The sequence below is a fragment of the Pleurodeles waltl genome, chromosome 10, assembly GCF_031143425.1.
Source record: "Pleurodeles waltl isolate 20211129_DDA chromosome 10, aPleWal1.hap1.20221129, whole genome shotgun sequence".
Taxonomy (NCBI): domain Eukaryota; kingdom Metazoa; phylum Chordata; class Amphibia; order Caudata; family Salamandridae; genus Pleurodeles; species Pleurodeles waltl.
In genome coordinates, this window is record NC_090449.1 from 857,538,602 (window position 1) to 857,558,861 (window position 20,260).

Consider the following 20,260-nt stretch of genomic DNA (forward strand, 5'->3'; position numbering starts at 1 on the left):
CCAAGCGGAGGGGGTCACATCCCTAATCCTATTGGGGGAATCCTCCATCTGCAAGATGGAGGATTTCTAAAAGTTAGTCACTTCAGCTCAGGACACCTTACGGGCTGTCCTGACTGGCCAGTGACTCCTCCTTGCTGTTTTCTTTGTTTCCTCCAGCCTTGCCGCCAAAAGTGGGGGCGGTGGCCGGAGGGGGCGGGCAACTCCACTAAGCTGGAGTGTCCTGCGGTGCTGTGACAAAGGGGTGAGCCTTTGAGGCTCACCGCCAGGTGTTACAGCTCCTGCCTGGGGGAGGTGTTAGCATCTCCACCCAGTGCAGGCTTTGTTACTGGCCTCAGAGTGACAAAGGCACTCTCCCCATGGGGCCAGCAACATGTCTCTAGTGTGGCAGGCTGCTGGAACCAGTCAGCCTACACAGATAGTCGGTTAAGTTTCAGGGGGCACCTCTAAGGTGCCCTCTGTGGTGTATTTTCCAATAAAATGTACACTGGCATCAGTGTGCATTTATTGTGCTGAGAAGTTTGATACCAAACTTCCCAGTTTTCAGTGTAGCCATTATGGTGCTGTGGAGTTCGTGTAAAACAGACTCCCAGACCATATACTCTTATGGCTACCCTGCACTTACAATGTCTAAGGTATTGCTTAGACACTGTAGGGTATAGTGCACCCTGCCTTAGGGCTGTAAGGCCTACTAGAGGGGTGACTTATCTATACCTGCATAGGCAGTGAGAGGCAGGCATGGCACCCTGAGGGGAGTGCCATGTCGACTTACTCGTTTTGTTCTCACCAGCACACACAAGCTGGCAAGCAGTGTGTCTGTGCTGAGTGAGGGGTTTCCAGGGTGGCATAAGTCATGCTGCAGCCCTTAGAGACCTTCCCTGGCATCAGGGCCCTTGGTACCAGGGGTACCACTTACAAGGGACTTATCTGGATGCCAGGGTGTGCCAATTGTGGAAACAAAAGTACAGGTTAGGGAAAGAACACTGGTGCTGGGGCCTGGTTAGCAGGCCTCAGCACACTTTCAATTCAAAACATAGCGTCAGCAAAGGCAAAAAGTCAGGGGGTAACCATGCCAAGGAGGCATTTCCTTACAGCCACCATGCCTCTTATCAGTCTTTTGTGTGCTTCTCGTCCTACTATTACTACAGTATTGAACTGCAGAAACCTTACTTTTGTGGGGGGAAAGGCATTTTCGAGAACAAAGTTAGACATAACACCTAGTCTTGAAGGTTTTGTACAGTGCCATTAAGACTTTTGCTGAACCAAGAATATTCTACAGGGGCGAAATATGTTGTGCTAGATCTACCAAATTTAAACTGACTAAGAAAGCCCACATGGACTCCTTTTACAATAGTAGAAGCGCAATGTTGTTCACTAATTTTGACATTAGTGTGCACAGGTCTACATCTGGAAAGCTTTCCTATTGCTAACAGATAAACGTGCTTTGGTCATATGAACAGGTAAAATGTAATTGATTTAAAATGTTTGAATACAACATCACATACAAAATGGTAGCATGTTTGGTACAGGAGCAGCATAGATGCCTGAATTAGGAGGCTGATGCACTGCTGAGCCTCCAGTGTGAAACATTTCTCTCAATAAGGGGTTTTATTATATTCTTACTTTTAAAAAATATACTTTACTAAAGATTTGCTATCCCCCCGTGCATCAAGTTATGTTCTGTTTGAAAGGGAAACAAATTGTTGCATGTTAATTAGCCAGAGTGAATATGAGTGGATTTTCCATCATTGACAGTTGGCGTATTGTTGTGTGTAGTGAAAACTTGATTGTACCTTGGGTTATGTTGCTAGACGTAGAACCATAAGTGTTGATAAGGTAGTAATTGACCAGATAATTTAACAAAGGTAGTTTGTGGTATCAGAAGTGGGAAACGCTAAAAAGGGGAAATTAACGTCAGAAGGCCCTTGGATTAATAACCATAGGAAGGGTCGAAAAGTCATGTCATAGCCTTAACAAAATGGCGACTAGTTTGTAATGATGTAGGAAACACTGCTTTGCCTAGTGTCCACATGACTTTGGCTTCTGAAAAGTAGGGGATCACGTGCACTTCTCTTACAATTCCATATAGATGCAAGTGATGTAACGCATAACGCACAAATCTCTGAGGTTCAGATTACGTATATTGGTGGCTTAATGAGAGGGTAGATTCATTATTGTATATGGATTCACAATAGAAATAGACTTTAGACTAGCCAGTAACTGTACTCAAACACAGCTCCTATAGTTTTATGAAGAGGGGTTGAGGTTCTGTCAATATATTGCCATCGTTCAGTGGTGGATGAGGAGTTTGAGTTAGATATGTTCCTTTCCTTTCCTCTCCTCTCCAACTCCTCGGTCTGAGACAAGCCAGCTTTTACTGCATTTTTCTACAGAAAAAATACAATATCCTAATTCTAACACAAACCACATTCCAGCATCTAGATGTAGAAATGTGCTATATAATGAAACCGACTGGGACCGTGCTCCAACTGCAAAGGAAAAAAAAGTGAAGGGAAAGGTTCCTGTCAGGTCAAACGTGTGCTAGCTGCATACAGGAAACCAGCAGCTACCCTTACCCAGCATGCTCTGTACTGGCAGTGTGCCTCACAGCTTCAGTTGTTTTTGAGCAGGAGAATGATGTGCTATATTGTATAATGTGTATACAAGATGATATACATTGACGACAGGAGAAGGTGTGAAGGTTGTTTATGACCAGTGAGAATACCTATGATGCAGAACTGGGGTTACAAGTAAATAGCATTTCCTTGTGCATCGTAGGGTTCTCACTGATGGTCATAAATGTAGAATACAGTAGCAAGCATATTCCTACTGCTTGGTTGTCAGTGTAATAAGTAAAGTGTTTCTAATTGTGGAATACAGTATAATAGTGATGAACTTTAAATAGGCTAACTAAACAAATCACATAAATTCACCGGACCCACCAATGTGTTGGCTTGAGAATCTTCATCAAGGCAGTATTGTCTTGTGTATGTATGAATAGATTTGCTGCTGTACATATTTTTCAAACTTTGACCTGCCGAATTGTATTTTGGGGTTGGAGGGGGAATTTTAGGTATGGTGTTTCCGGCAGGAGTTACTGCACACACTGGACATCAATGTTGCCACTCATAATAATAACCATGTGTTTTACCTGCATGTAGGTTACTGAGTTCTAATTGCACAATGCAAAATGTTGACAGTGGTACTTTTGCGTTTCAGATTTCCAAATGCAGGAAAATCTTCTTTACTATGCAACTTATCCCACGCTAAACCTCAAATTGCGGATTATGCATGTAAGTTTGTGCCTCCACATACAATATCTTTTCACGCATGGCTATTGCATGTTAAATAAAAACAAAATAACAATTTGAATTGGTAAGGTTATAGGAGAGTTCTTGTTATATTTCTTTCAAGTGCCTAAGAACCCCATTGATCTCCCTCCTCATCACACCTCTGTAGCTGTAGATCTGAATTGGCAGCCTACTCAATGGAAGGCAGCTGCATGACTTGCCTTTCTAAAATGGCACTAACATCTGGGCGGCAACATAGAAGTTGTCAACACAATGCCTAAAGCACTTGTTCCATTGAGTACATATTGCTACTCCTCTGCCCACCCAATTAAGCATGGCAGCCCCTGAAAAGGATAAGCAACGCTCAGATTTACAGAAATAAAGTTTTCCCATCCCACTCGGGGCACAGTCGAGGATACCTTCTGAAATGAGGAACTTAATGCAAGAGGAGGAGTCCCATCACCATGCCAAGATCTGTGGCTCCAATGTACAGAAATCTGTCCAAAAAGCGAGCACTGAGTCTGACAAGTGAACGCAAATAATTGACACATTTGCACGGTCAGCAGTGACTCTTGCAGTGGACGACCTAAACGTGAGCAAGAGCTCAATCTTAGATCAGAGTGACTTTATGCAATATAATACTGCCTCACCCAGCTCTCATGATGGATCCTAAAATGTTGCAATTGCTGCCCGCATAGTGGAGTTGTATTCTAGGGCATGGGCTGTTGACCTAGAGCAGGGATCTCCAGCGGTTATGTCTGAAGCTACTAGTAGCTCAGCAGTATCCTAAAAGTATCTCCCTGAAATGCAAACTGTGGCAATATACAGTACATGCAAAATTACCACCTGGCCCCACTATCAATTTAGCAGAGGCACCTGGCGATTGATCACTACGAAGCTAAACACTATTGATCATACAGTACCTTTGAAAACTGGACCAGAAAACAAGTTCCATCAGTAGTCATGGTGGAGTCGCTAGAGCGTGGGCCTACCGGAGACAGGTTGAAAGTTTCTGATGACCATGCTTTAGCAATCCTGTTGCCAAGGAGAGAAGAGGCTGGTTTCACAGTGGAGTTGTTTCAGACTGTGAGATTAATGTGTGTATGTGTATTTGCTTAATGATTCTGTGTGCACATGTACACAATTATGTGTGTGTTCTTTTCCTACTTGAAAGACATTGTCTCATCCTGGAAGCCATTCCCGGTGTCAGGGAACACCAGTAGTATGTTGTGCCCCCAATATAAGGGGTGGTTCATCTTTGGTACAACTGTTTCATTTTCTTTACCATTTTAACTATTTTAATTCTGCATAATTCAAATTCAGCTTTATTTCAATTTAAATTAATAAACCGTAAAAGCAAGTACATCGCACTTATAATAAAATACCATCCGGTAAAAATGCATTACATCAGTTGGGGCCAAAGCAAATGCTGAGACACCCAGATAATACATAGCTGCTCAAGTTAATTAAAATACATTTTAGAAAATATACACACTCAGTATTAAAAATGCCTTAAAAAAAACAAATAACCAAGCATGCTCAATGCACAATGTGGGGCAGATTAAAACATCAGGGAATGCCTGTGCCGTAGGGAATTTTAAAGTAATGAAGCAACTCCTAGGCGGACATAAGATTTGGGAGGGACTGTAGTTTCAGAAGAGCCAGGAAGTGGTAATAGATTGAAACCTCTCTCAGCAGAGGAAACAAACATCCTGGCATAGCAATTAAAAACCCGCAACACAAAAAGTAAAATGGGCAAGTGTTTGCAGGGATCGCTCGTCACAGGGACAGGTCAGGATATCCCTTAGGTCGGTTATCTAGGCTTTCTTAAATCCCAACTAATACTCAACTATGTGCCTGACTTCACACATCACAAGTGAGAGTGAGAAAGGCACCCAAGTGAATTAGTGCTCTTGCCACATTTCTTGGATGTATTAGTAGGGTCTTCCCCCGTGGGTCTCACCTGTAGCCTGCTTGATCATTGGACCCACAGCACCTGGTGTGAGTGGGTGGGCTACGCATTTGTAAGCTGAGCACTTATTAATAAAAAGCAAGGGATTTAGTGAATTAAAATTGCCTCATAGATCCTAGAACAAGCAAAGCAGTGGATAGTTCTATGCAAAAAGATCTGCTACATGCTGTCCGAGAAGCAGCCCCCAGAGGGTTGTAGACCCATTCCGCCAGGGCTACTACTACTGCACAGGCATGGGGAGTGCCTGTCTTTGACATCTCTCAGGCTACAACATGGGTGTCCTTATGCACGTTCACGAAGCACTCCTGCCTTGACAGACAGGTCAGAAGGGAAGGGCTTCTTAACATTCTGTCCTGCAGGACTTTGGGTATGAGCCATTACAGAGACCCATCAGCATGGGAGCTACTGGTTTGTTATCTATTCTAACGTTGAGGAATCTGCTGTTAGAACTATCCATCAGAAGAACAAGTTACTTATCTTTTGGTAACTCTATTTCTGGTGGATAATCTGTTTAACGTCAGATTCATCACCGCCCTCTCCCCTTGTTCCGTGGAATGGTCTCTGTTTCTGTCTAAAAAGATCTCAAATTACTGATGTGCACACTACCTGTGATTATTGTTGCACTCTGCTTCAGAGGGCTCAGTCCAACTTCAGAAAGCAACTGATGTTGAGGCACAGGTGTGCCGCTTGAATGCGGCTCCATCGACACTTCTGGGGTGTAAAAAAGTTGATGCAAGCTCCATGGCACCACCTTCTGGCATACAGGAGCAATGTTGTTTGAATGTTTCGGATCAAGTCTGGCTTCTGGAAATATTCTAAAGGTGAGTTGAGATAGAGTACCCACCAGAAAGTGCTTTAACTTGATAGTAAGTAAATTGTTCTTCTAGTAGAATACCTCTCCAAATGCCTTGATCATGACAGCGAGCAAGTAAGCAACGACCCTGACTGTTATTGATGGATAGCTTTTAATTTGCTTCCTTCTAACCACCTTGTCTATCTGAGTTCACTATTCCCAAAGAATAGGACCCCAGTTTTCCCAGTAGTCATTAATTATTTATTTATTACACAGGCAGTACTTCTGCAGAGCATCTAATTATCTCCATACCTTTATGGGAGTTAGAGCCAAAAATACCAAGTCATCAGCAAAAAGAAATTTGTGTACATCTATAGTAACTATCTTGGGTGTATCCAAGCTAGACGTTTTAAAAGACCTAGGTGAATCAGCTGCAAATGGTGAAAAGGATTGGCACCGATAGCCATTGTTCTTGTAAACCATTATTTTTACATCTGCCTTCCTAGTGAGTCTAACATTTCTTGGACTCCCAGGCTTCGCAAGTTGTCCATATGCAGTAATTGGATAAATGCTAAACTGCATTTATTCAGATGTTTCAAGGTCATTGACACACACCAGCAATAGGTATGTTTTCCTCACATCTACATCATGCACAAAGCTGTGAATTTTTAATTAGGTTTTGTTTTGTGTGTTTGCAGTTACAACAGTTAAACCTGAGCTTGGAAAGATTATGTATGAAGATCACAGACAGGTAAGTTATTAAATGAGTGATACGTGTGTTAAAAGTTTAAATAAATTGCCATTGCTATAGATCTACCACAACAATTTACTGGAACGCTAGCGAGTGGCAGTCCTCGACCTATTAACACCTAGAAGGCCATCAGTTATAATTTGCAGGGAACACCAACTTTGTTTTATTTCATGCATGCGTTTTGTTTAGCATGTACTATAACAAAGGTCCAGCAAACCACTTGTGAATGAAAATGTTGTACAAAAAGAACATTTCAAATTCTAAAATAGAATAGTGGTACAGAAAATACAAATGTTTCCTTTAGTTAGACATATAGAGCCTGATTCACAAAGGGCCTCCGCACTTGTGGCTGAGGATCCGCAGTGTTGGCAGGGATCGCACGCTTGTGGCAGGGCAATGGGTAATTGCAGTACAGGTGTCTTGCCACCAGTATGGGACTGCTGCCATGAGTGCAGAGGCCCTTTGTGAATCAGGTGCACTATGTGAAAAAAGCAGTTATTAACTTTTGCCTGCTTAGATGCTAGAAGTCTGCAAAGCCGTCTTATTGCCTGCAGGAATCTTCAGCATGTGCAGGTAACCATATTAGAAATAGACAAAGGCAGGGCACTATCCCTTCCCATGCGGGTATCCTCTGGAAAGAGGAGCTGAAATAGAGGTGAGGACAAAAGATCAGAAAGGGGCTAGAGTAAGAAGGAGGTTAGGGAATGAACGCCAGGATGAAATGTAGGATAATAAAGAAGGTGAGAAATGGAGGAAAGAAGGAAGGGGAGGCGAGAAATGAAAGAAAGAAAAATCAAAGGATGACAGGAGGAGGAGAAATGGAGAAGGATAAAGAAAGTAAGACGATAGTGGAAGGACTGAACAGAGAACGAGAAATTTCTGCAGGACCGGAGATTTGGGAATGGGATCAGTACAAGAACAGGAAAAAAACATGTGGCTTACTAGCTAAATGACAACTGTTTAATCTAGTTTCTAATTTAACAGGTTGTCTCAACCCACCTATTTTGACGTTCATCAGCAAATAAGATAGACCTTAGTCTTGTGTACATAGCTGACCTTGCCTGCACAAAAATATGGATGTGTGGACAGATATTTCCTTAACTAGATTCACAGTACCATGACTGACAACATTTACACTTGGAGTTTGCATTTGGGGATGTCCACAATCACAATTTTAGGTGCAGGAGCAAGAATGTGGGTGAAGGCAGGTAGGAAGGCAAGGGAGGACTTGCAATATTTTGTAAACCGATGTAAGATTCGGCAGATCTGTGACTCTTGGTGGTGATGAAACGACACTGATACTATGTTCAGTCGGAAGTGGAGTTGATCAAGAAAGATTTCCTAGGGTTATATTGTTCCCTCAGCCATGAACCATGTGATCAGTTGGATGGGGCATACATCTGTAGATCTCTGACCTAAGTAAGGGAGGTTGGCATTGATATTCCACAAAGTTGATTGCAAGTCTGATCCAGAAGGACATCAGAAATGTGGCCTAAAGGTGTGGCAGAAGCAAAACTCTGCCTCAGTTATCTCTTCAAAACCCAAGGCAGTGTAGACCACCATCAGAAAATAATTTTATTATTGCCTCACCATGTACACCTGTCAATTATTGAGGAACATTGAACAGAGGTAAGGAACCACTATCATCTTCCTTCTTTCTGGGAATTGTAGTTCATAGATGTAATTGATCATAATTTCTGTTAGAATGCAGTGTCAACTAATGGTGGATGCATTCTTGTCCGTTTGCAATTCACTTGAGAATGTGAAAAGAGATGTACAGGATTCACCAATTCGACATCTAACTTTCTGGTGAGAATGCAGGCCTTCATGATCACCTCTGCCATTGATTACTTCAACATTGTAGTCAGTCATGAGCTTCAGGGCATCTCAGCATGGAACAACAAATCTGCTCTCGTCACACGTCACTTTTGAGACCCTACAGAAATGTCTTGACTGGCTAAGTTGATAATCTTTATTTTCTCAGAGGGCTTTTTCTTCACTCTGCTATCCGAACAAGATGCTCCATATTGGCCGTGGCTCAACCTTGTGAGTCTTTAATGAGATCATGGGCACCGTTGCGGCCAGCCTGTGTTCCAGCTGGAAAGTAGCTACTGCATTTTGGACAACTGGGTGGAGAATGCCCCCTACTTTTAAAATGCTACTCCCTAGTTCATCTCTCCTTTACAAATGGGGCGTGCTTATTAAGGAGAGGAAGTGAAGCCTAGTAATGCCCTAAGCATTTAACTTTGGAAGAACTTGGTCCAGCTTTACGGCCCTGATACAACTGCCTGAAATTCTAGTAAGAGTTACAGAGCTCACTCTTCAGACAAGCCTCCAACCAGGTAGATAAAAAATGCATCTGCATGAGGAGAGGTCATTACAACCAGAAAAGGGCTTCACCACCTGTAAGGTCAAACAGTTCAATAACTTTTCTCCATTTCAACCATCATTAAGCTGCTAGAAGCCTCCCTAAGAACATGGTCATACTAAGGCTCCAGTAGTGAACTAAGACAACAGCGTCCATGATAACAACCATGATTTGAACTCTTCAGTTCCCTTACATGCAAAGGTCTAACATAGTGGCTAGAAAGAGAACATGCTAATGAAATCCAAGACAATTGAGATATAAGTGTTCTGACGCACAAAGAGATGTTTTGCATCAGCAAGCAGAGAGGGAAACATGATCTGCCCTTGAAGGCTCGCTGTGGAACTTTGAACGTGTGTGCCCAACAATAACATCTTTGTCAGGGACCACAGGCAGATAGTTGCGAGCCAGTTAGTGGAGAGGCATAGCTGGCTGACTCATTAGATGAAACCTAACAGTTTGGGATTATGCATTGTCCCATGCTCTAATCATGGTTGGGGAAGGACCTCTTATCTGTAGGGTGTGCCTCTTCTAAATTTGGGTCAGAAGTGTCTGTAGGTGCTTCTACCTAAAATAAACAATTTGATAGATAAATAGAATGTTTAAAATAAATTAATCATTACCCTCCCTGACTGGCATTCCATCATTTTTACTTGCTGTAGGGTTAAGCACAAGTTCTATACTGACTCTTGCACTTCTAGTTTCAAGATCCTTTTGTTCTGATGATCCTTCGACCAACTCTCCATTTGTCTCCATATAGTAATCCTGAAGAGGGAAACAAAATAAGAAGTATGGGGAAAGCAGTTGACATACGGCTCCTAAGCACAGGAGCAGCGACCCTTGTTCTGTGAAAAGTGGTCTGCTCTCCTGTCATACGGGTGTGATTATGGCATCTGTCTAAAAAATGTGGAAAATTGGATTAAGAATACCTAACACCTATGTATTTGATATTTTTATCCATAGTTTAATGAGTCTAACATTTAAGTCATGTCTTGCAGTCTCAAGTTAAAAAAATTCGATGTTAAAGTATAGTCGATAAATCATATTTTTACAAATGAGTGTGGTTTTTTTGTGTAATCCTCAACCTAGACGATTGATCGCCATACTGGCAATGTTAATTTTCATGCTTGTTTGTCCATATTCTGTTAGGTAACCGTAGCCGATCTCCCAGGTTTGATCGAAGGTGCGCATATTAACAAAGGGATGGGCCATAAATTCCTCAAGCATGTAGAAAGAACAAAGCAGCTTCTTTTTGTGGTAAGGTAACATGAAAAGTACATATTAATGTGCGTCTGCTTTTTCATAACTAAACTTAGGTTTTATAGCATCCTCTTGTGAAAAATGCAACGGAATTTTATTCTTCCATTAAGTATGCTGTAATACATGTGATTCTGCAATCTGTATAAAAATGCGTCTCTAATTTCGTCATAATCGGCGACTTTTGACACACACTGATGCCGATTATAAAGAAATGACAGAACTCAACTGTAATGGCTTATTACAGTCGAGTTCTGACTTTACAATGCTGTTGCTGCCTAAGTTGAAAGTCAGGTCACGGAGCAAAATTGAAACAGCTGTTTAAAGCAAGGAAAACCAAATGTGGCTTTTCTTTATCTTTTTAACTCTATAGTGCTGCACAAAAAGTAGATATTTATGCCAGCATTTGTAGTTTTTTGCACTCCTTAGGAAATAATAGAAAAGTTCGAATCTTTCTGCATATTTCTGCCGCCTATTTGTTTTTAAACTGAGGTTCTATTCAAGTGCCTCGAACATAGTTTACAACCACTAAATAAGGATGCCCTCTAAAGGAAAGCCATAGAAGCTACTCTCGATGTATTTTACATACACTATCACTTGGTTAGCGTAAAGGCTGCTTCTACATTATGTTAAATATGTAATTGGTTACGAAGTATTCCATGCAGTGGAAAGGAAGGTTGGTGTTTAAAGTGGTTAAAGTCAGTTAATAACTTCAGTTGTTAAGCCCCCCTTCCATTAACAGGAACCTAGCAACCTGTCGGCCTTTCTAGTCTGTGTAGTTGTATTAGATGCATGGAATGGATCGGTGTACATGCATTTGTCTCACATTGCAAGGCTCTAATTGTTGAATCCCTCCTTTGTACTAGGAGGATGGAGGAGTCTTGCGTAGTGTGAAGCGATGGATGCTTTAAAGGAATAACTGCACTGTAGTTAACAGTGACTTTTTTATTGCTTTGTATTAGTTTTCAAGAAAACAACATAGCCACATACATATGTCAGTAGTTGTAATCAATACAGTCATTGATTAAAGACGCCCATGTACTCGCCCCTTGCTGGAGACTATATATTATGAGAACAATGTTCCTTTAAGCATATTTACAACATAACCCGAAAACACCCTCCACTGAACCTCAGTCCTCTCCATATGTAAACCATTATTATTGGTACCAATATTATGTCTTGCCCCATTTAAGCCTTCGAGCGATGTGTGCGCGTTGCATCGTTCCCATAACCCCTCCCCCCCCATGGTATACGATGGTGTGCTATACATCTGCTGATCCAGGGTGGCGAAGTACACATGGAAGACCCATTGTCTGAGGGGAAATTGTGCCTAGTGTTGTAGTCTTCATTTTTTTTTTTTTTTTTTTTTTTAAATCAGTGGGACCTGTCATCAGACTTTGCTTTGAAGGCCATGAGTAGTGTTTCCCATTCAGTGGCAGACGATCCCTTCATCCTTGGTTGGTAATACATTGAGTTACTTATTGTGGAATTAAACTCAATTGCCCTGCAGCCCCTTCACTTCCTCCCCCAATTTGCTTCCACTGTCACACTAGAAAGACAGTCAATATTAAATGTAGAGTTTTCATTGATCTGGTCATATCTAATATGGGAGGATTGTGAAACAGCTCTTTCCATTTTCTTATTTAACTGTAGGATTCTGTTTTTCTGTGTTTATAAATGTATGCAGAGTATTTTCTAATCCTCCTATGAAACCTTTGTGGCATGTAATTAATATATACACTGGCAATGTTTTTTTCATTCCTTGTTCTTGCTGTGTTGTTAGGTTGATGTCTTTGGATTTCAACTTTCTACTAAGACTCCCTTTAGAACAGCATTTGAGACTATACAGCTTCTTACAAAGGTGAGTAGTCTTTTTAAACATGGTTGTCCTGTATCTTACACTAACACTTGTTTACTTGTGTTAATTTTATGAGGGAAAGTATGGATTCATCCTCTGTCATTACCTTCAGTTGCTTAGGTTTGTGTACTCCACCTTCCAGCACATTCAGGTTTCAATGTATTAAAGGTTGAGTTTATTCAGGCATACTGTCTTAATGCAGTACACATCAAGCATAGCAAACAGCTACAATATGGATTACAAAGAAGAAAAATGGATACAAAAAGTCACAATTTTATTGAGTCTGTCTTAAAAATTTGTACATGGTTGACAGTCATGTTCTCCTGCCCCAAGAGCCCAACTGAAAGTACATGGTATCCTGGTTTTTGATTTGGTCCCTGGCTTCACACTAATCTTGCTTCTGCGCAGAGGCCTAGGTCTGTCCCTTGACAAGAGTGCGGTCCGGATCCTGTCCTGTTGCCTAACGAAGTGCCCATTAACAAATTAAGGGGAGTGAAGAGGTGCTGTAGAGCATGGGACAATACTCCTCCGACACATAGCTTTACACAAACTGTAAAGCCCAACTAGATTGGATCAACCTAAGAACACTCCCATTTACCTAAGGGAAAAAATAATGAAAAATTGAGTAGCACTCGTAAAGGAAAGTTTCAATTCTATTAAGGACACAGAGGTGAGGACTATGCTCCACTTTCCCTATTTCCATCCTCCAGCACTTCCAAGAACATCAGCAAACTGCCTTTCCCATCAAAACCCAGGAAAGGAAATACAAAAGAACTTGTCCAATCAACAGTCTCCCTTTCCTCATAAGGCTTATCCTCTCGAGTAAGTTCCTCTTTGTTTCATGTGACACAAGATTATGCCAACCATTTCTTTATTCCCCCTTATTGGATTCAGAGCCTGGAATATCACAAGAAAACATACTGTGACTGATTTCCACCCCATTTTACATCAAATAATACGAACACCAAATTACTCACGAACATATAACGTGTTCTCTTGAAATGGTAAACTTGACATAACAAGAAAGGAATCTAATCCAATAGACATCAAAAAAACTCATACATATGCCTTACGTCAATGGTATCTAATAGTGAATGTCCCAAAGACTGAAATATTTGCCGGGTGGGGGGGAAGTGTCACCAGAAACCTTGGGTGAGAATAACGCTCACCTCAGTGTCCTTAATAGAATTTAAACTTTCCTTCACAGGTGCTAGGAAGCTTTTTGTTCTATGTCAGGACCGTAAGTGAGGATTATTCTTGTTCAGTGCTTGTCCACTACCATGGATGCCATATTCAAGACCGGTTTAAAATAGAATCTCTTGAACATAGTCTGATACTGGGGCTGAGCCCCTAGTGACAATTGGTAGCACAGTGAGCGTGCAGGCAGTTGCTATTAGCAAAAAAAAATGAAATAGAGACCTGTATGTATTTACAGGTGTCGTGCCGCTAACGATGTTATTAAATATACTGACCCCGCAGGGTGTGTTTAGCTTCCAGGCATCCTGGTGTGAGGCTGAATTTTGGCAAGGCACACACTCTGTGAGGCAGGTAATGCGTCGGAACAAACCTCTGAGTTCAGCCTTGCTGCCCACAGATCAGTGAAACCTGTGGAGCGCATCTGACTTTGAGTGAGCACCCTCTAGTGGGCCTGACCAGCCACTGCACTCCGCGGTCCCTGGGGAGAGCCAATCTGCGGCAAATGAAGCGCTGACGTGCATTCTCGCAGCCTTGCAATTACACCAATAAAGAGAGAGAACCAATACAAATAATCACTGCAACATTCAATAAAAGATCATGAAAAAGTACACTCATCTGTCTCAATGCTGGAGCATGAACGAAAGAGACACTTAATTGAGAGGATGAGGAAGTTCTTCTGTATTTCCTTTCTTGAGTTTTGATGGGAAAGATAGTTTGCTGATGTTAATTGAAATGCTGGAGGATGGAACTGAAGAAAGTGGAGCATAATATTCACCTCAGGTCTTGACATAGAATCCTTTTGCTTTAAAGAACTATCACCCACCTGGGTTACCCCTTGGTGGCATGCTTTCTCATGGAGTCCTTTCTTGTTCTGTTGTGGAACAGGGTGTGCTTCCACCTGTGAGATGCACTGGAGCACTTTACTGCAAAATAAATAGGGTAGTGAGTTGGGGTAGGGTTACTCTTTAGAAATTCCTGCCTGGTAGCCTGAACATTTTAATCTTGGCACCAGTCGGTATGATTTAAAACAGGAAAAGTTAGGATGGCCCAGGGCTCCAGTTACCCCTATTTCCTCTTAGGGTCAACATATGTCTGCCACTTAAGTTTTCAAATTCTCCTGGCTTTTATCGAGACCGATTATACTACCACAATCTCTAGATCTGCTCCACAATGCTGAAGTAAGTGGTGAATTTCCCATACATATGTCAAGCACACCTAAACCACCTACTTGGTTTCCGTAAATGGGTATATATTAAGGCACTTAATAGTGCCCCATAGGTGCACAGAGGAGAGGCATGCCTGTTGTCACACGGACTTAAAGGTTGCTGTCTGGCCTGTTTGCCCAAAATACCTCTGTCTGTGCCTGCAGTCTGAAGGGATGCACCAAGCGCACCTTTGACATACTGTGGACCTACTGTCCTTGTCATGGATTTAGCACATAGAGGTGTCATTGCAGTTTACCATGTTTTGCGAATCCATAGTTGATCCCCTTTTTATGTGCATCATTGGAATGGAGGTCTGCTAGCGTGCTTATATGCGCTTACTCACCTTCCAGGGCACAACCCTAAGTGTATGTTGTGCGTGTCTGTCATCTCCATGTGAGTGAACCCAGAATAATAGATGCTTGTATGATCAATTTTTGATACTCCCCACCTGACTTTTGCTCAAGATGGAGGTGAGGTTGTTTTGACAGATAGTGGAAGTGTATTGCTGAAATTACTGAAGATAAGATGGAAAGGGGGAGCTAGACCCTGAAGTGAAGGAAAAGGAGACAAAGCTTCCTTAGAAATGTAGGCCTTTTGTTGAGCCATGGGATGCTGATTAGTCTCCCTGAAGCACTGGCATTTGGTGCATGATAGGGGGTAATGTCAGACTACAGACTCTGTTGTGTAATGTGAATTGGGCGCCTGTGGTGAGGCTCAGACTTGTCTTTCTCTGATCACTCTTTCAGTTTTCCTAATAACAGCAACATGTAGAATGTTATGTCTGTAATGTGGGCACTCCGGGATAGAGACAGCCATGCTGTAAGATGCATTTCTCTGCATAATGGCTATATCTGGAGAACAAACCTGCAGAGGCTGCTTGAAAGGAGAACCATCCCAAACTGATTCTAAAAGTGCAGAAAGTGTATACACATCTCCTGCCTGCTGTACTGTTATTTATAAAGGTGGGACCCTACTATCCCACTTGTTATTCCAGCATCCTCCCACCCACCTGTTCTGTGTGTCATCTAGTATTCTCTGCAGACCGGTGCCTGTGAGACCACCATCTACAGTAATCAGAGATGTGTAGCGTAGCCGTAGATGGATCTGCTGGGTGGGCGCCTGCATTCAGTGAGGAGAACCTGACAGATCTGCAGTTTTACATAAATTCTATCCCAGAAGTAGTAAGGAACAGGCTCACAGAGACAAACCCTGGTGAACTGTTCCACCAAGGGTGGTAGGAACTGAGCAACTGAACAATGTAAGAACTGAGTAGTTAAACTGTGAGAGACTGAACAGAGCTTAGAAAAGGGGGGATGTATAGGCTCAGACAGCCCTTTTGCGCAGAATACAAAATTGAAGCTTGCACATGTGTGTAGAATTCTGTTCTAGTGTGCATGAAAGTACATATTTACTTTCTTGAGAGTAAAGCGCAGGGTGGGGCGTCCGTTATTGTGCTTTTGTGTTATTGTTGAGGCCTCATCTCAAGCACGCCCTCGCAAACTCCCTGGGAAGCCTGTGACAGCTTGTCATCTGAACCACTGAATGTCCAGTGCTCACAGGGTTGTACTTGGCCCAGTTTGTGGAGCCATAGTAGGATTGAACTACATACCTCAGAGGCGAACAACCTCAACCCACACGGTTAAGCCCCAGTAGCTCCAGCTTACTCCATGGCCTTCTGATTGGAATCTGGCAAATAACCATGAAAGGAAACCGAAAAAGCATGTTCCAAGATAGATCTCAGAATATACTTTTATCCAGCTTATTATCTCCAATCGAACAAGCCCCAAATAATTTGTTACCACCAAGCACCAGATGCTCAGTGTTTACTGTGAGCATCTTGGTTTTATAATACGTTTTAAGGTTGAAAACCTTCCACAGCATGCCAGCGTGGTTATACTTCATAATTACAAGATCTACTTGTACCAAGCAAAAATATGATAGTATCTTCTAGTCACCTAGCTTCAGCCACTGTGTTATCAAGTTAGTCTTATCAAACCCTGCCTGGACAAAGTAGCAACAAAGATGCTCACGAATCTCTGGCAATTCCCCAAGGACAAACAATGATCAAGTGCACAGTAGATGTCTCAAAAACAACATTGACCCCCAAGGCATCAAATTCTTATTATGGACCCAACAAGAAACCTGCAAAAGAATAATCTTAGATCTTAGAATTTAGTCGTCACAACCAGTATTGAAATTAAACAATAATCGGCAAGATTACCATTTTTATATCTGGCTTAAAGACCACTTTAGCTGTGCCACTAGTCTTGTGTTCTAAAATAAATCATAATAAAAGTACCTTCTCTCACTCTGAACAAAAACCACAGAAGCTGAGATATGGCTCTGCCTCAAACGCGTAAACTGCTGAAGTTTGCCAGTTATGGTATATAGTGCACAAAATGTACACTATAACTGAAGTTTATGCTCAAATATATATCAGCAACCATTGAACAGATTTACACCAAACCAACAAAAGCACACTTTCTAAGTAAAATTTTACTTTCATGCCAAGTTTGGTGTATATCCGTTCCACGAGTATGGGTGTAGATGTGAGTAAGAATTCATATGGGAGCTTATATAGACATACACATGTTTTTCACTCCCTTTTTTCCTATATGCATATATATAAAAATTGGCATCCTGGACCATAGCTGACTGCAGCAACTGATTGCCAAATTTGGTGCAGCTCTGACTGATCAAACGTTGTAGACAAATCAAAGTTTCTTTTCAGTTGAAAGTACATCTGTACCATATTATATAGTGACTGACACTGCATAAATTGATAGAGGGATATACACAAATGCATATAAAATTGCCTTCTGTCACCTCTCTTCAACCACTGGTCTGTTTAGATGTCATTAACATTTTGCTTCCACCAACTATGGGGCAGTGAGTTAGTCTGATTTAGCCAATGGCTGTCCCTGCTGTACACATTTGCCTAAAAGAAACTCACTTTCGTGTTGACGTTTTGGGCCAATCTATGCTTTCATTTCATGTTTGTGTATTTTAGCGATGGGTCATTTTTTGCATATTAATGCAGACACCTTTAGACGGCTGCATTTTCACTTTTTATTGCTTTTAAGCTTTAAATGCCTGTTCCACATTTTTGGGAATAAAATACCAGTATCATGACTAGGAACATATTGGGTTTGCCATGGCTTGTTAAAAATGGGTTTTGAGATCAGCCCTCTCCAAGAAGAGGAAGGTCACCTTGTCATGGTTATCCAACACAAAGAGGGCAGCAATTGAGAAACCAGTCAGTATTATGGGTGATCTAAGTCAGGCAAATTATCTAGTTCTGTGGACCTAATATGCCTCAAGCTCCTAATCGTATTAACCGTACTGGTAGGGGGTCAAAACATTCAAAATGTGTCACTTTTTGCTCACTTTCAGCTAACTGGGTAAGATATAAACGTGTAAATCCCACGTTGCATCAGGTACATATGAATCCAAGCGTGTTTTATGTCGCTGAACACAACCATTCACCATAGGTCACCATTTGACACAATTACCAGATTGATGTATTTCATTCATTTATCTACAAATTGAAGAGCTGTGTTCCCTTATTAAAGGAACAATACTTCTGTTGAAGAATGTTATACTCCTTTGATAATCCAATATGACAGCATTTCTTATAAGTGTGAAGCTTAGAAGAGACAAATTTTAAAGCTGAGAAAGCTCTCTTGGAATATGCTGTGCTCAGTGGAAGGCGGTCGACCTGATATCGAGCACATTGTAAAACCATGGTAGTCTGGTCTATCTGAAATGTCATTCCTAGGAATTATTACAAGTTGACAGTTTATTTCACGCTGACATTATATTTAAAGCTTCACTCAGGATCAATTAACGCTCTTGGTAACAAAGGGTACTGGATAGACATGTGAACCAAAGAAGTACGTAGTCCACGTTAAGCACACATGATCATTCCAGCCTTGAGTGAGTACCTAAAAATGATAAAATGTATAAAAGTTGGCTGCCGATAAGTGCAATAAGCGTGCAGAAAGCTAGCTAGAAGGAAGATCTTGCTAGTTAATCAACACCTTTTTTGTGTAATGAAGCTAAGTTGGCTTGTGTCTACTTTATTACTTTATCCCCATTAGTTGAGCATTCTTACTGCTGGTCTGGTGGTTGAAATGATCACATGGAATGTTGTCTATGCTTTGTATACTTAGTTCTACCATCTAACAAGAGTCTATTTAAATAGAATAAAATCCCCATCCACAAATAACGTGGGCAAAGGAAAACATTGACAAGGTGCCAGAATTGTAATCCCAGCAAGCCTTGCTACTCAGTATCTCCACATTCTTGAACGAAGTTAGTTACAAATTTCTTGTCCCAAGATAGATCCCTTAGACTGACAAAAATGCAGCAAGTAGTTAAGCAAATTTGATTCCTCAAATGTAGTCCTTACCAATATGGCAAGCCCATCTGTGGACCGACACCCATTTTCCATTTAAACAGATACTTAACATATTTGATAATGTTTACATTGCTAGCTTACCATTTAAGACGGGCTACTATTCCTTGTATTTTACCAGTAGACATTAATATTCAATTCATGTACAGGGAGGTTCCCCCAGCTCACTTTACTCATGGCAGCATTAAATGGAAGACTGGACACTTAGTATATAAATGTCACTAATGATGTATAAAATACTTAACTTTCTGTATTCTGAATAGAACCAAATCTCTGCTACCGCTCTTTGACCCCCCGCCACTGCTAAGCATTTTAATCATTTAGTAAATGTTCAAGATGTATGCGATTTACAGTTCATGAATATTAAGCTTTGTAGGGATACCAACAAACTACTCTAAATTTCTCAACTATCCTATTCTTCTTGGTGGGAACTCCGTGCTGTATGCATCCTTTTGGTTTGTCTCGGGATCAATCCTTCATAAATTACAAGGTGTAATGACGCTCTGTGAATGCATTTGAAATGTATGTGCTCAAATGGAAGGTTTCTTTTGGTGCAAAGTTGTATTATTTTACGTTATGCTTCCCTAATGTTGTTGACATTTAAGCTTATATTGGTCTTGGGTAGGTCTATAATCATCCAGTCCCAATCTTGTAAACTCCTGTTAGTTTTTCTTGTAACTTTCTTTTTAAGGAAATACTGAAACTCCCTCCGTATGCATGTCCTGGGGCCGTACAGCAGGAATGACAAAGCATTTCCCTTTTTCTACATGCCTAACTTCCTATATGTAGTGAAGAAGTAAACATATCCAGTGCAGCTGTACTACATGCAGTTTTGTTCATGTTTAGTCCATAGCCAAAGCGGAGGGTGCTCTTGGCACTTGCCAGATATCCTGGAGGCATCTAGGACATTCACCTGTGCCTGTCGTCCGTATCAGCATATTATTTATACCACAGTTAAGCTGTTGATGAGGTCTTCCTCGCTGCCGTCCATGTTTTAGAACAAGTTGGGCACACTTTTCTATCAAACCTCATGTGTTACAGAAATGTAATTAATTTATATTTATTTATAGTTTGGTGTGGCAATAACCGAAACCTTCAGAACAGTAGTAAACATTTCTACTTAAATGATATGCAAACAGAATGTGATGGAAAAAATCT

At 41.3% G+C, this 20,260-nt stretch overlaps 1 protein-coding gene across 1 annotated transcript in view; it reads left to right on the plus strand.

Annotated features, from left to right (window-relative positions):
• The window catches only part of GTPBP10 (GTP binding protein 10), a 98,190-nt gene that overhangs the window by 59,214 nt on the left and 18,716 nt on the right, over positions 1-20,260 (plus strand). Inside the window, exons 5-8 of the mRNA XM_069211562.1 lie at positions 3,217-3,290; positions 6,751-6,803; positions 10,318-10,425; positions 12,209-12,286. Of these exons, the coding sequence (XP_069067663.1) occupies positions 3,217-3,290; positions 6,751-6,803; positions 10,318-10,425; positions 12,209-12,286 (313 nt within the window). The remainder of the gene's footprint in view (positions 1-3,216; positions 3,291-6,750; positions 6,804-10,317; positions 10,426-12,208; positions 12,287-20,260) is intronic.